Consider the following 11931-nt stretch of genomic DNA (forward strand, 5'->3'; position numbering starts at 1 on the left):
TCATGACCTGAGCCGAAATCACAAGTTAAGACACTTAACCGACTGAGCCACCCAGGCATCCCTACCAGATGGATTTTTTAAAACACCTATGAAATAGACAAAAATCTGGCAATTCTAATCTTTAATAATTAAGAAAGGGGAAAGAATACATATATAAATAATATTAGAAATGGGAAAGAGGCCATAGGTTCAAATTTTATCCATCAGTTTGAAATGTAAGAATCTAAGCTAAAGTAAAGTGATTTTCTACACTAAAATTACTGCAAAAAGAGGTGGGAAACCCAACTAGGCCAATAACTATACAAGATATTTTTTAAATAGTCAAAGATTTGTCTGTCCCTTAAAAAAAAAAAAGCCATCAGACCCAGTGAGTTTTATGTGCACAATCTACCAAACCTCAGGAACAGATAATGCTGGCATTGTATAAATTGCTCTAGGGCACAGGAAAATACTAGAAAGCTTCTCAACATGGTTTAAGAGGCTACCACAGCAATGACACCAAACTTAACAAATGGTGGGGCAGGGCGCCTGGGTGGCTCAGTCGTTAAGCGTCTGCCTTCAGCTCAGGTCATGATCCCAGGGTCCTGGGATCGAGCCCCGCATCGGGCTCTCCGCTCCGCGGGGAAGCCTGCTTCTCCCTCTCCCACTCCCCCTGCTTGTGTTCCCTCTCTCGCTGTGTCTCTCTCTGTCAAATAAATAAAATCTTAAAAAAAAAAAAAAAAACCAAATGGTGGGGCAGAGAGGAAAAGTGGAGACCAATCCAACTTTAGGGCAGAAATTCTAAACAAAATGCCAGCAAATAGAATCCACAGTGTATTATGGGATTTATCTAAGAAATGTACTAAGTTCTAGTAATGAATTTCATTATGTGAACAAATTAAATAAGAAAAACCATATAATCTATCTTAATAGTTCATTACTGTGTCACCAAGGCCCAAAACAGTGCCCGGCACAGTGAAGTCTCCCAGGAAATATCTGTGAAGCACATGAAGGCTGAGGTCAGGGTCAGCACATGGACCCCCACCATTACTGCCACTATTTTACACTGTGTTAGCGGTCACAGGCAATGAGATAACAAAAGAAATAAATGGTAGGATTTTCAAAAAGGATACGACGTAACTCTCACCATTTTAGGGAATTTGATTAGCCAAAAATAAGCCAAAAGAATCCACTGAGAAACTGCTGAATTAAATAAGTCAGTTTTGCAAGATGACCAGGAATCAAGATCACTGTTTTTTTTTTTTAAATCAGCAGCTTTAAAATACCTAACATATAAAATTAGAAAAAAAATATAATGGGAGGAGATATCATCCACAATGAATATAACCAAAATTTGCAAAATACTTAGAAATAAACTCAATATTTTTCCAGACATCCATGAATAGAAGAGCCGAATGAATGGAGACATATACCATACCCCTGGTTAGGAATTCAACATTGTAAAATTAGTCTGCGTATCTAATTTCAATTCAAATACCAATAGTCTCTTTAATGAAAACTGACAAACTGATTGTAAAGTTTACATGGAAGATAAACTCTGTAGATTAGGCTCTTTTTTTTTTTTTTTTTTAAAGAGACCTTTTGCTACCATTTAACAAAACGTAACCTAAAGCTGTTTGAAACAGTACAGCACTGACCCAGGGACAAACAGATCAGTGGGAAAACAACAGAGGTTTCAAAAACATACACATGGATATGTTAAGATTTCCTTATTATAAATGCAGATATTCAAATCAGCAGGAAAAAGACAGGCGCTACAAGAAATAGTATCAATGGGATTGGCCCTCCAGTTGGAAATAGAGTTGGATCCCCACCTCACACCACACATAAAAAGAAATTTCAAACGGATTACAGAGTTATGCATAAAAAATAAATGTACTGAAATAAAAAGAAATACAGGAAGATAGCTTTTATAATCTGGAGATGGAGAAGACCACCTTCAGCTAGACACAAAACCCATAAAGTAAGTAAAGACTGACTGATTTGATTCCATAATAATTTTATTTAAGAAAAAAAGATTTATTTATTTGAGAGAGAGAGAGCACACGCAGGGGGAGGGAGAGACAAAGGGAGCAGCAGGCTTCCTACCGGGCAAGGAGCCGATGCCGGGGCTCGATCCCAGGATCTCCGGATCATGACCTGAGCCAAAGGCAGACACTTAACCTACTGAGCCACCCAGGCACCCCTTGACTCCATGATAAATTTAAATTTTAAAGGTCTGTATGGAAAACTTCCATCATTCCCCCCATTCCACATATTTCTAAAAGATAAAGAAATGTTTGTAAAATAATTGACAAAGGCTTAGTGTTCAGAAAAGATAAAAACTTTCCTAAGAAAAAGAAAAGCAACCCAATCTTAAAAATAGGCAAAGTGTATGAAGAGAGGATTTACTAGAGAAAAGGCATATCTTTTCATCAATAAACACATGAAAAGATACTTTTCCAATCAGGAAAATACAAATTAAAACAGCAATGATATAATAACGTTCTATCATTGGATTGGGCACATTTTTAAAGATTGATAATATCCATCTTTAGCAAAAGGGGAAACGTTCACTCTCCCATGCTGTAGGTATGAATGTAAACTGGCTCAGCTTTGGGGAGGAATACTCTTTGATCGTCCTCATCCAAAACTATTAAATTTGTGTGTCCTTCGATGACTGTCCTGCCCTCAGCCCACTCCCAGGAAGAGAGGTGCAGAAATGTTTCAGAGTGCCCTCCCCCCGCCCCACCACATGCACGCAGCCCTGCCGCCAGGCTGACGAGTCTAAAACGGCCTAAAACCTGGTCCCGGTTACAGAGCCTATGTCCCAGCCGCACAGAACACGTGCAGTAACGTCACATGATGACTAGCTCTAAGTACTGACAGAGAAAGTTTGTCAACGTGTGTAATTTTTTAAAAATGTGGATTATGAACAAGACATATAAAATCCCACTTATTTTTTAAGAATCATAAAGACATTTTATTTAAGGATGCCAACAGATTACTCCTGGGGAAGGGAGCAGCACTGGTGGTGGGAGGTGGTTGGGGGGGGGTGGGGCGGAATCTTTACATGTATTTCTGAATATTTTCAGTAAATCACAAGAATGTATTCAGAATTGCCTATAATTTAAAAAAAAGTTTTAAAGATAAAAACATAGATGATGAACATGTAATACTTCTGTAAGCAGTTTTTAGTGCCGTTAAAAAAAGAAAGAAAGAAAGAAAGAAAGAAAGAAAGAAAGAAAGAAAGCTAAATTTGGAGCACTTTAGGTGAGTCCTTCCTACAGTCAGCCTATGAGGCATGTTTCAGCTGCTCCCTTGCAGCAGGCCCACTTTACAGATGAGGAAACTGAGGCCTCGGGCTCAGGCCCTTTTCCTATGCCCCTGCACTAGTGACATCGTAAAAACCATCAGCCTCCACTCTGGGGAGCCTGCTGACAGAATTCATTCCAGGAGTCCCTGCCCTCCCACCCACCCTCAACCCCCCAGTGTCGCCCAGAAAAGAGAACAGAGCCAGCTCACATTTGTACAAATTTAATCCCTGCTCTCCTGGTCCCCAACTCCAGAGCCCTTCTAGGCCACACTTCCCTTCTCCTGGTCACCCAAGGCCTAGTCATCCACCACATCCCTCCCCACTGGGATCCAGTGCAGAGCCCCATCTCCCAGGGGCCACTCTTTCCCCACCTTGACTCCTGTTGAATACAGACACATGACCTTGGTCTAACCTTGATCTGGACCCATCCAGCAGAGGCAAAGCAGGAAGAAGAAGAGAGAGCGGCGATCAAGGACCCATCTGGGGCTGCAGCAGCCAGAACAGGAGTAGGAACCAGGCGGAGGTTTGGGGGCCTGAGAGAGGCCCACTGCTTATTTGCTTCTTGATCCACTTGCTGTATTTGGTGACGCGGGTGTACACGCCTGGGTTCTCTGCTTTGGCACAGGCCTTTTCCCAGGACAACACCCCAGCCAGAATCCATCTGCCCTCGACTTCACAAGCCAATGGGCCCCCAGAATCCCCCTAGGTAAAGAGAGAAGAATAATGGAAGCTCTGGGCCCCACTGGGACCCAGGACCCCAGAGGACCCAGGATGCCCACCCTCTGACTTCTCTTGGAAGATTCTTTCACTCCCTGAGGATCTCACTACATCCTTCAGCTCCTCCTTCAGCTCCTCAGCTGTAGACCCATCCCAGAATATCAGGCAAAATCAAAGTCCCAGGGCAAGGAAGATGGGAGCAGAGCACTACCTGGTGATGGTGACAAAGAGGGAAGCCAAGCAAACACCTCCCCGGAAATTCCCCCCTACACCCTGGGAGTCGCTCCCAACCGAAGAACTGCCAGGACCTCCCAGAGACTCACAGAGCACAGGTTTTCTCCATAATTGGTGGCACAGATCATGTCCCCCAGGACAAGGGGGGCAAGGTGGGGGATGGGGGACTTCTTGCGGTAAATCTGGTCACACTTCTTGTTGTCCATGATAAACACCTCAGCCTCCTGCAGCTCTGCGGTCAGTGTGGAGTTCGCTGTGGAGGAGCCCAGCAGGGTGAGAAAGGACTCCTCACTCCACTGAGCCCCGGCCTCTTGCCAGGGCCCCGTCGCCTCCGTTTCTGAGACTCAGCCAAGCCACGCCCCTTCTCACCGCCATGCCCTCCTTCACCCGTCTGTCCCCCTGCGGTGGGGACCGTGTCTGACAAGCCCCTCACCCTCTCAGGCTCTCTTTCGGGATCCTTTTCTCTGGGAAGCTTTGGCTTCCGAACCAAGCGGACCACGATCCAAGTTTCAGTGCAACCACTCACAAACTGAGACCCCAACCACTCACAAACTGAGACCCCAACCACTCACAAACTGAGACCCCAACCACGTCCTGCTTCTCTCCGGCCTCTGGTTGTGCCCTCTGTCACCTGGTTACACTCGCTCCCCGCCTCTGGCATCTCAAATAGACCCCTGCCCAGAGCTCATCCCAGATCCCTCCCAGCTTGATCTCAAGGTCACCTGACAAAGTCTTTGCCTCTTTCCTCATCAGCCTGGGCCCCCACCCACACTCAGTGACGAGTGCCCTGCAGGTAAGACACGTGTTAACTGACTTGAAGGGTTTGGTGTGCGGCAGACGCTTGGGGCTTGTCAGGTGAATGAATGAGTGGGCGAGTAAATGTAGGGTTCCCTGACTCTGAGCTGCCATAAGAGGCAAAAGATCATGCCCAGCCCAGGTGCTGCTAGACCTGGGCGAGGTGCCCACAGCAAGCACAGTGGTGTAAACCATGAGAATGGTTTCCACATGAGGTGAGTCCTAACACATCCAAAGAACCAGGGCCCGGAGGTAACAGCCACAAGCTTCCTGAGAGGCACCATGAAAGGTTCCAGCAGGCAAGGCCCCAGAAGGAAGGCGGTGCCCCCTCTGTGGTTCTGGACCCCACCCTCGACCCATCACCTCGTGCTCACCTGAGAAGCGCTGTTTAACCTGGCCCCAGCCAGTCACCCAGCACTGGGTCCCAACCTTGAGGTTGTAGCTGGGCTCCGGGAGGCAGATGGGCTGCACATACTTGCTGAAGGTGGCCGGGCTGTGAAGCTGGAGAAGGGCAACATCCCCCATGATGAAAGTCCGGCCCCAGAACTTGGGGTGCATGACGATGTCCTTCACAGGGATCAAGGCAGGCTGCAAGGGCTTCAGCTTGGAGGTGCCAAGAATCACTGAGTATTCTTTGGTGCTACAAGGAGACATACAGCCCCGGCTAGTAGATGTCAGGTTCGCCAACAACACAATGCTCCTACCTCCACCGAAGACCCTCTCCCTTGGCAGAAGCCCTGCATGATTTGCTCTGCTCACTCCATCTTCCTAATCCAGCCTGGAGGCTCTCAGGGTCAGAGGTATGACTGACTACCTCCCCATTCACTGTCCAAGTCGATCCAAGGTGGCCTCATCTCTGTGCAGCGTACGCGAGCACGCAGGTGTCGGTACACGTGTATGTTCTCGTGTGTGTGAGGGGTGGGGGGGGTGAGGTGTAGGAGCTGTCTGCTGGGTTTCCCTGCTGCCCTGCTCAAGATACAGTCTTTGTTGCTTGGGGCTCCTGTGAGACCCTGAGCAGGACTCTTCCCCATTCTGGACATCCCTTCCTCCTCCCCCTCACCTCCCGACTCCCACACTGTTTCACAGAGGAAACGGGGGGGATGCGCTAGGCCCGTGGCAGCCCCGGGTCTCCAGGCTGGGGACACAGGAGCCACACTCACCCTTGGATGCAGTGGGCAGCAGTCACCACCCAGTCGAGTTCAATGAGGGCCCCTCCACATATGTGCTCATTCTCCAGCCGGACGCTCACCTCCCAGGGCCAATGGCGGGTCACGTCCAAGTCCTCTGACCACCAGGGTCTGCCACAAACTTCAGGGACAATGTGCCAGAGAGACACAGTGACCACATACTGGAGGATGAGGACAACTAAGACCAAGACGCCCCCCACCCCAGGACAGTGTGCCCAAAGCTGTAAACCAGGGGCTTGTCCCCATTTCAAAGATGGGGAGACAGGGTGAGAGAAGGACAGAGGCCTGCCCAGAGGCACTGTGCTAGACAAAAAATGACAGTGACAGAGATACAAGGCTTCAAGACAGAGACATAAAGACATCACAGGGGAGAGAGATACTGAGACAACAGGGAGCAATTAGCAGGGAGCCCCAAAACAAGGGAGAAGCCCAGGAGGAGCCCCGGGACAAGCCATGCATTCTCTTGTGTCTGGCTTAAGTCCCGAGGCCATGTTCCTGAAGGGCTATAACGCTTGCTGCATCTCTTCGATGCAGAAGGCCTCTGTCCCCACATTACTCGTAGCTGAGAAAACTTCCAGACTTCTGTGTCAGAAACCATTACACAGGCCATTCAAGAAAGAGCCTCAGCATGGAGCCCACAGAGGTCCCCCCACTCACAGCTTATATAGTCTTTGTCTGCACGGAGTTCCAACACAATCAAGTGGTACGGCTGTATGAACGAACACAGATGCAAAAATTTCTAAACAGAATATTACTCAACATTATATTTTGAAAAAATAACGCACCACGATCATGTAGAGATTGTCCCAGGAGTGCAAGGGTGGTCCCACAATGGAAAAGCCCTCAGTGTATTTGCCACATAAACGGTTCTTTTTCTCTAAAGATCATATGCTCTTCTCAAAAGACATAGAAAAAGACATTTGAAAAATTCAACACATATTTATGACTAAAAAAAAAAAACAGAAACAAAAACACCTCTTACTTAGTTTGGAACAGAAAGGAAATCCTTAACTTTATAAAAGTTAGAGACCACAAACCTACCAGCAAATACCATATAACATTAAGGAACAGGCAAAAAGATTCTATATGGTCAGAAGCCAGGAATAATGGTACTTTGTGGGAGGAAGGCAGGGGAAGTAAACGAGAGAGCATAAGGGAGATTTGGGGCTGGTATAGCTCTACTTTCTGACCAAGACAGTAAGTAACACAGGTGAGTTCACTGTGTGATAATTTCCTAGGCTGGACACTTAAAATTTGTGTACTTTTGTGTGTGTATATAATATTTCAACAACTTACTTTTTAAATCAGTTACTTTTCTACTCCAGCACAATCAACTAGAAAATATATTCAAAATATATCTTATCTTCAATAACAAAAAATCGTAAGTACCAAGAAATTAACTTATCCAACACTATGCCAGATTGCTGTGGTGATACATTTAAAACTCTAATAAAGAAAAAAATAAATAAAGCCCTAATAAAGGACACTGAAAAGGATCAGCACAAATGGAGAGACATCCCTTGCTTTTAAATAAACAACTAAACATTTCATGGTGTACTTTTTCCCAAAAGTAATTGATAAAGTCATTTTCCAAGTTAGAATTTTAGGAAACTTTATAAACTTACTCCAAAATTGAAGTAGAAAAACGAAAGTCCATGAATAGCTCAGTCTCTGAAAAAGTAGAACATAAAGGGACACTTGTCCTAGCAGGTATCAAGACACATATCAAAGCCATAACAGCAAAAACAGTGTGATATTGACAAGGACAGACAAATGAAGCAATGGAAAAGAATAGAGAGCTTGAGATTGTCCTGGGGACAAAGGAACTTAATGTAAATAAAGAAGCCACTACCATCAGTGGGTGAAGGATGGATGTTGAATAGATGGTGTTGGGAAAACTGACTCACTATAAGAGATTTAAGAAAAACAAAACTGGATTCCTCCCTAGCAGCACTTGGAGATCTAAATAGGAAAGTGAAACTCTAAAGTTAACAGTAGGCCATATGACATGGGGTGAGAAAGGGCTCCCTAGACAAAATCTCAAAACAAACCATAAAAACATCAAATTGATTAATTTTATTACATCAGAATTAAGGATTTCTTTTTTTACCCTGGGAATAAAGTTAACTGGCAGATGACAGATTGGAAGGCAATATTTGCAATATCGAAAATCAATACAAGGGCGCCTGGGTGGCTCAGTTGGTTAAGCGTCTGCCTTCGGCTCAGGTCATGATCCTGGAGTCCCGGGATCGAGTCCCGCATCGGGCTCCCTGCTCAGCGGGGAGTCTGCTTCTCTCTCTGACCCTCCCCCCCCATGCTCTCTCTATCTCATTCTCTCTCTTAAATAAATAAAATATTTTTTTAAAAATTTAAAAAAATTAAAAAAAGAAAATCAATACAAGACTTTTATTAGGAATATACAAGGAGCTCTAGGAAATCAACAAGAAAAAAAAGAACAGATAATATGCAAAGGAGGACAGGCAATTTATTAGAAGAAGAAACTCAAGAGGCCAAAAGCATATTGAGACAGGCTGAAACCCATTCACAATGAGAAAAATGTCAATTAAATCAAGAAGCCATTTTTTTATCTGTTAGATAAAAAATCGGCAAAAAGATATAAAAGCTGCATCGTACCACGGTTGGTATGTCTGTAACAATATTACACCTTTACGAATGGCTGGTAGGAATGCAGAGAGCTGGCCACATTAGATTATGGACGGTACATAAAAGCACTGTATCAATGTACATTTTTGAAGTTGAGAGGTGGTTTATAAGCGATAAGTGAAGTTGATCAGTTGACACTGTGGTTATCTAAGGGAAGAGTCTTAGAAAAAAGCATGCCTAGGTATTTAGAGATCAGGAGTCAGGCTGTGTATTACCCTCAACTGATTCTGAAAAAATTATATATGTGTTCCTTGACCTAGCTGTATTTTTTTTGCAGTGTTTTGTAAGTTTAAAATTATTTCCAAATTAAAAAAAAAATTTTTAATGGAACTGGTGAAAAGAGGAGGAGACAGAAAGAGATCTAGAGTATACACCATTTATATAAGTTACAAATACATGCCCACAAAACCACAATATGTATTTTGACAAGAACACACACAAGCAGACACACATTGAACATACCAGAAAGGTTGGGTGAGGAGGGGGAAGAGCAGCAGGGCACGGACATCAGCAGGAATAACTAATTTCATCAACCAAACAATTCATAACCAATCAGGGAGGACCTATGGCATTGGGAGCCCATGAACCAGTGAGCAACCTAACCCACCATACCTGACGTCTAAGGAAAAAGGCCCTTTAGCAAGCAGGCCCTTCAGACTAAATTCCTGCTTCCTACGGACCCAGACACACCATCTCTGTGACCCTCTTCAGAACACATCCTCCCAGCAGCTGAGGGTTTTCTGAAGCAGCGGCTCACCCTACCCACCTGGTATGGAAGTGTTTTCTTTATAACCTGGAGGAGAAAAGGGGAACAGAGATGAAGCAAGAGATCACGAATTAGTTCACTCATTAGTTCACCAAATATTCCCTCATCGCCCACCTCCATTCCCAGCCAAGACCGGCGGGAGGACAGAGTGTACCAAACAGGTGACACGCTGTCCAGCGGCGGAGACGGAAGTAAACAAAACCACCTGTGTGAGGTCAGTGCAAGCACAGGACCACAGGTTCCAGGAGAGCCCAGAAGAAAGGGGGGACAGGAGGCTCCTGAGAAGCGGGGTTATTGTGCCAGGTGTTAAAGACGGAAAGAGGGAAAAAAAACAGAAAAGTGACAATGGCATTCCTTGCAAAAGAAACACCATGGTGTATGCCAGAGCCTCCAGAGAATAAAAGACAAGGCCAAGGATGGCAAGAAATGATGGAGGAAGAGTCAGGGGTCAATCACCAGGGGCCTCATAAGCCAGGCCGAGAAGCCAAGAGACCCTCTGGGAGGAGGGAGGCGGGTGGAAGGGTGACATAGTCAGGCTTGGAGGGTGAAGAGTAAGTAGGAAGGTGACAAGACTGCAGGCAGTCCGATCCCACCAGAGCCTCTGCAGGACCCAGCAGGAAAGGAGGTGGTCTACATGAGGAGGCGGCAGTGAGAATAGACCTGGTGAGCTGGATGTGGGATGCAGGCAGATGGCTCCGTCTAGGATGACCCCCAGTTTCTGCTTTTAGAGAGGAGTGCCTACTATCCACCGCCTTAGAGAGCAGAGTAAGAGAACCCAGTTTATAGGAAGATGAGAGGCTCCGCTTTGGACCCCAGGGAGCTGAGATGTTTCTAGGTCATGCAGCAGGCGGTTGCACTTGCAGATCCGTTGCTCTGTGAGGCGCCATCACAGGAATTGCAGCTCAGTGCCCGGGGCAAGCGAAAAGGGAACCCAGACAGCACGGCAGGGAACAGGCATGAATAGAGCATGGCTGGCCTGGGAAGCCCGCGGGGAGCAGGAGAGTTACCCTGAGGCAGAGGCGAATCGGGAGGCACGGCCTGAGAAGCCAAGGGCGTCGAAAAAATGAAAACGGAGGAAGTGGTAGAAGGGTCGGGGACGCGGCAGGAATGGGCCAAGGATTCAGGGGCAAGTGAGGAAGCCCTGGATGGAAGCATGAAGTGGAAACTGCTACTTCGAGAAATCTGGCATTGAGGGGGAAGGGACGGGGAGAAGAAACTACAGCGAAGAGGAGAGGATGAAGATGGGCAAGAATTTGACGGAGGAGCACAGCGCGGGGAGGGCCTGCCGCGCAGAGCAGGGTGAGCGCGCTGACCTCGAACAGGAGGGAAGTCTCTGATTGCTAAAGAAACGGGGGGGGGGGGGGGGGGGAGGGGCCGGGGGCCCGGGGGGGCGGGGGGGCCCCTGGGGGCCGGAGGCCGTCAAGGGGGACAGCACCCGGGGGCCTGCGTCTTCGGGGTGAATGAAGCAGCGGCGAGCGGGGCGCCAGGGGGAACAGAGGCCGGGGATGAAGAGGGCCGGTGGGAGCCGGGTTTCAGCGCAGGGAGGCCACGGGAGGCCTGCCCGCAGCGCATGCGCAGCGGCCTGCGGCGGCGGCGGGAGAAGGGGAAGCGGGAGACCTGACCAGGCCCCGACGGGCGGCTAGGGTCTCAGCCACGACGTCCGCGGGCATGGACTGGGGAGCAAGTGGCCGCGAATCGGGAGAAGATGCGGGGGTCCTCGGCACTGCTGGTCCCCACGAGGCGGCAGGGCGCGTGGCGCCTGAGGAAGGAGGCCAGAGCGGGGCCGGCAGGAGTCTGGCGACATCCTGGGGGGTGACAGTGGAGGACAGGGGACCAAGGGGGGGGCACAGAGTCCCACGGGCCAAAGAGCTAGAAACGCGCTCAAGTTCGTTGACGGGGGGATGGGAGGCAGAGGGGAGGGCAGCGGGGGTGGGGTGGGTACAGGGAAGGTGGCAGACGGGGCGGACGGAGGGACACACGCTGGCGGAGGAGGCGCCGCCCTACCCGAGGTCAGCAGCGGCAGCAGCAGCAGCAGGATGCAGCGGCTCAGGCCCCAGGGCCCCGAGGCTCGAGGCCCAGCGCTGCGGCTGAACGTCAAGGCGGCCATGAGGCCCAGGAGGTGCCACCTAACGGGGCAAACACGGCGCCGCGAGCCCCGGCAGGTGATGGCGACCCTGCCGCGAGCAAGGGCGCCTCTAGCACGTGATGGAGTTCCGGGCGCATGACGGCCGCGCCAGCCCGGGACAACGCCCCGGACATTCCCCCTGCACCCA

General features: G+C 48.3%; 1 protein-coding gene across 1 annotated transcript; it reads right to left on the reverse strand.

The window, feature by feature from the left end:
- Nucleotides 1-3486: 3486 nt before the first annotated feature.
- PRSS45 (Putative serine protease 45) lies at nt 3487-11765 on the reverse strand. The gene is made up of 6 exons (XM_025885667.2): nt 11663-11765; nt 9659-9685; nt 6202-6349; nt 5416-5681; nt 4336-4499; nt 3487-3997 (listed from the first exon to the last, which is right to left on the reverse strand). Exons 1-6 carry the CDS (start codon nt 11763-11765, stop codon nt 3764-3766), a joined length of 942 nt encoding a protein of 313 aa, XP_025741452.1. The 3' UTR covers nt 3487-3763.
- Between the last annotated feature and the right edge of the window lie 166 nt (nt 11766-11931).

Source organism: Callorhinus ursinus, unplaced genomic scaffold (assembly GCF_003265705.2).
Source record: "Callorhinus ursinus isolate GAN/ISIS: 27379988/994484 unplaced genomic scaffold, GSC_fseal_2.0 scaffold15, whole genome shotgun sequence".
NCBI lineage: Eukaryota > Metazoa > Chordata > Mammalia > Carnivora > Otariidae > Callorhinus > Callorhinus ursinus.

What these genes read in the sequence shown, in the direction of transcription:
- PRSS45 (XM_025885667.2), bottom strand. Translation starts at nt 11,765, where the DNA reads ATGGCCGCCTTGACGTTCAGCCGCAGCGCTGGGCCTCGAGCCTCGGGG. An exon ending in AGAAAACACTTCCATACCAG is followed by an intron (nt 6,350 to 9,658) that starts GTGGGTAGGGTG and finishes TTGTCCCTGAAG; the next exon opens with TTTGTGGCAGACCCTGGTGG. An exon ending in GCTGCCCACTGCATCCAAGG is followed by an intron (nt 5,682 to 6,201) that starts GTGAGTGTGGCT and finishes GTCTCCTTGTAG; the next exon opens with CACCAAAGAATACTCAGTGA.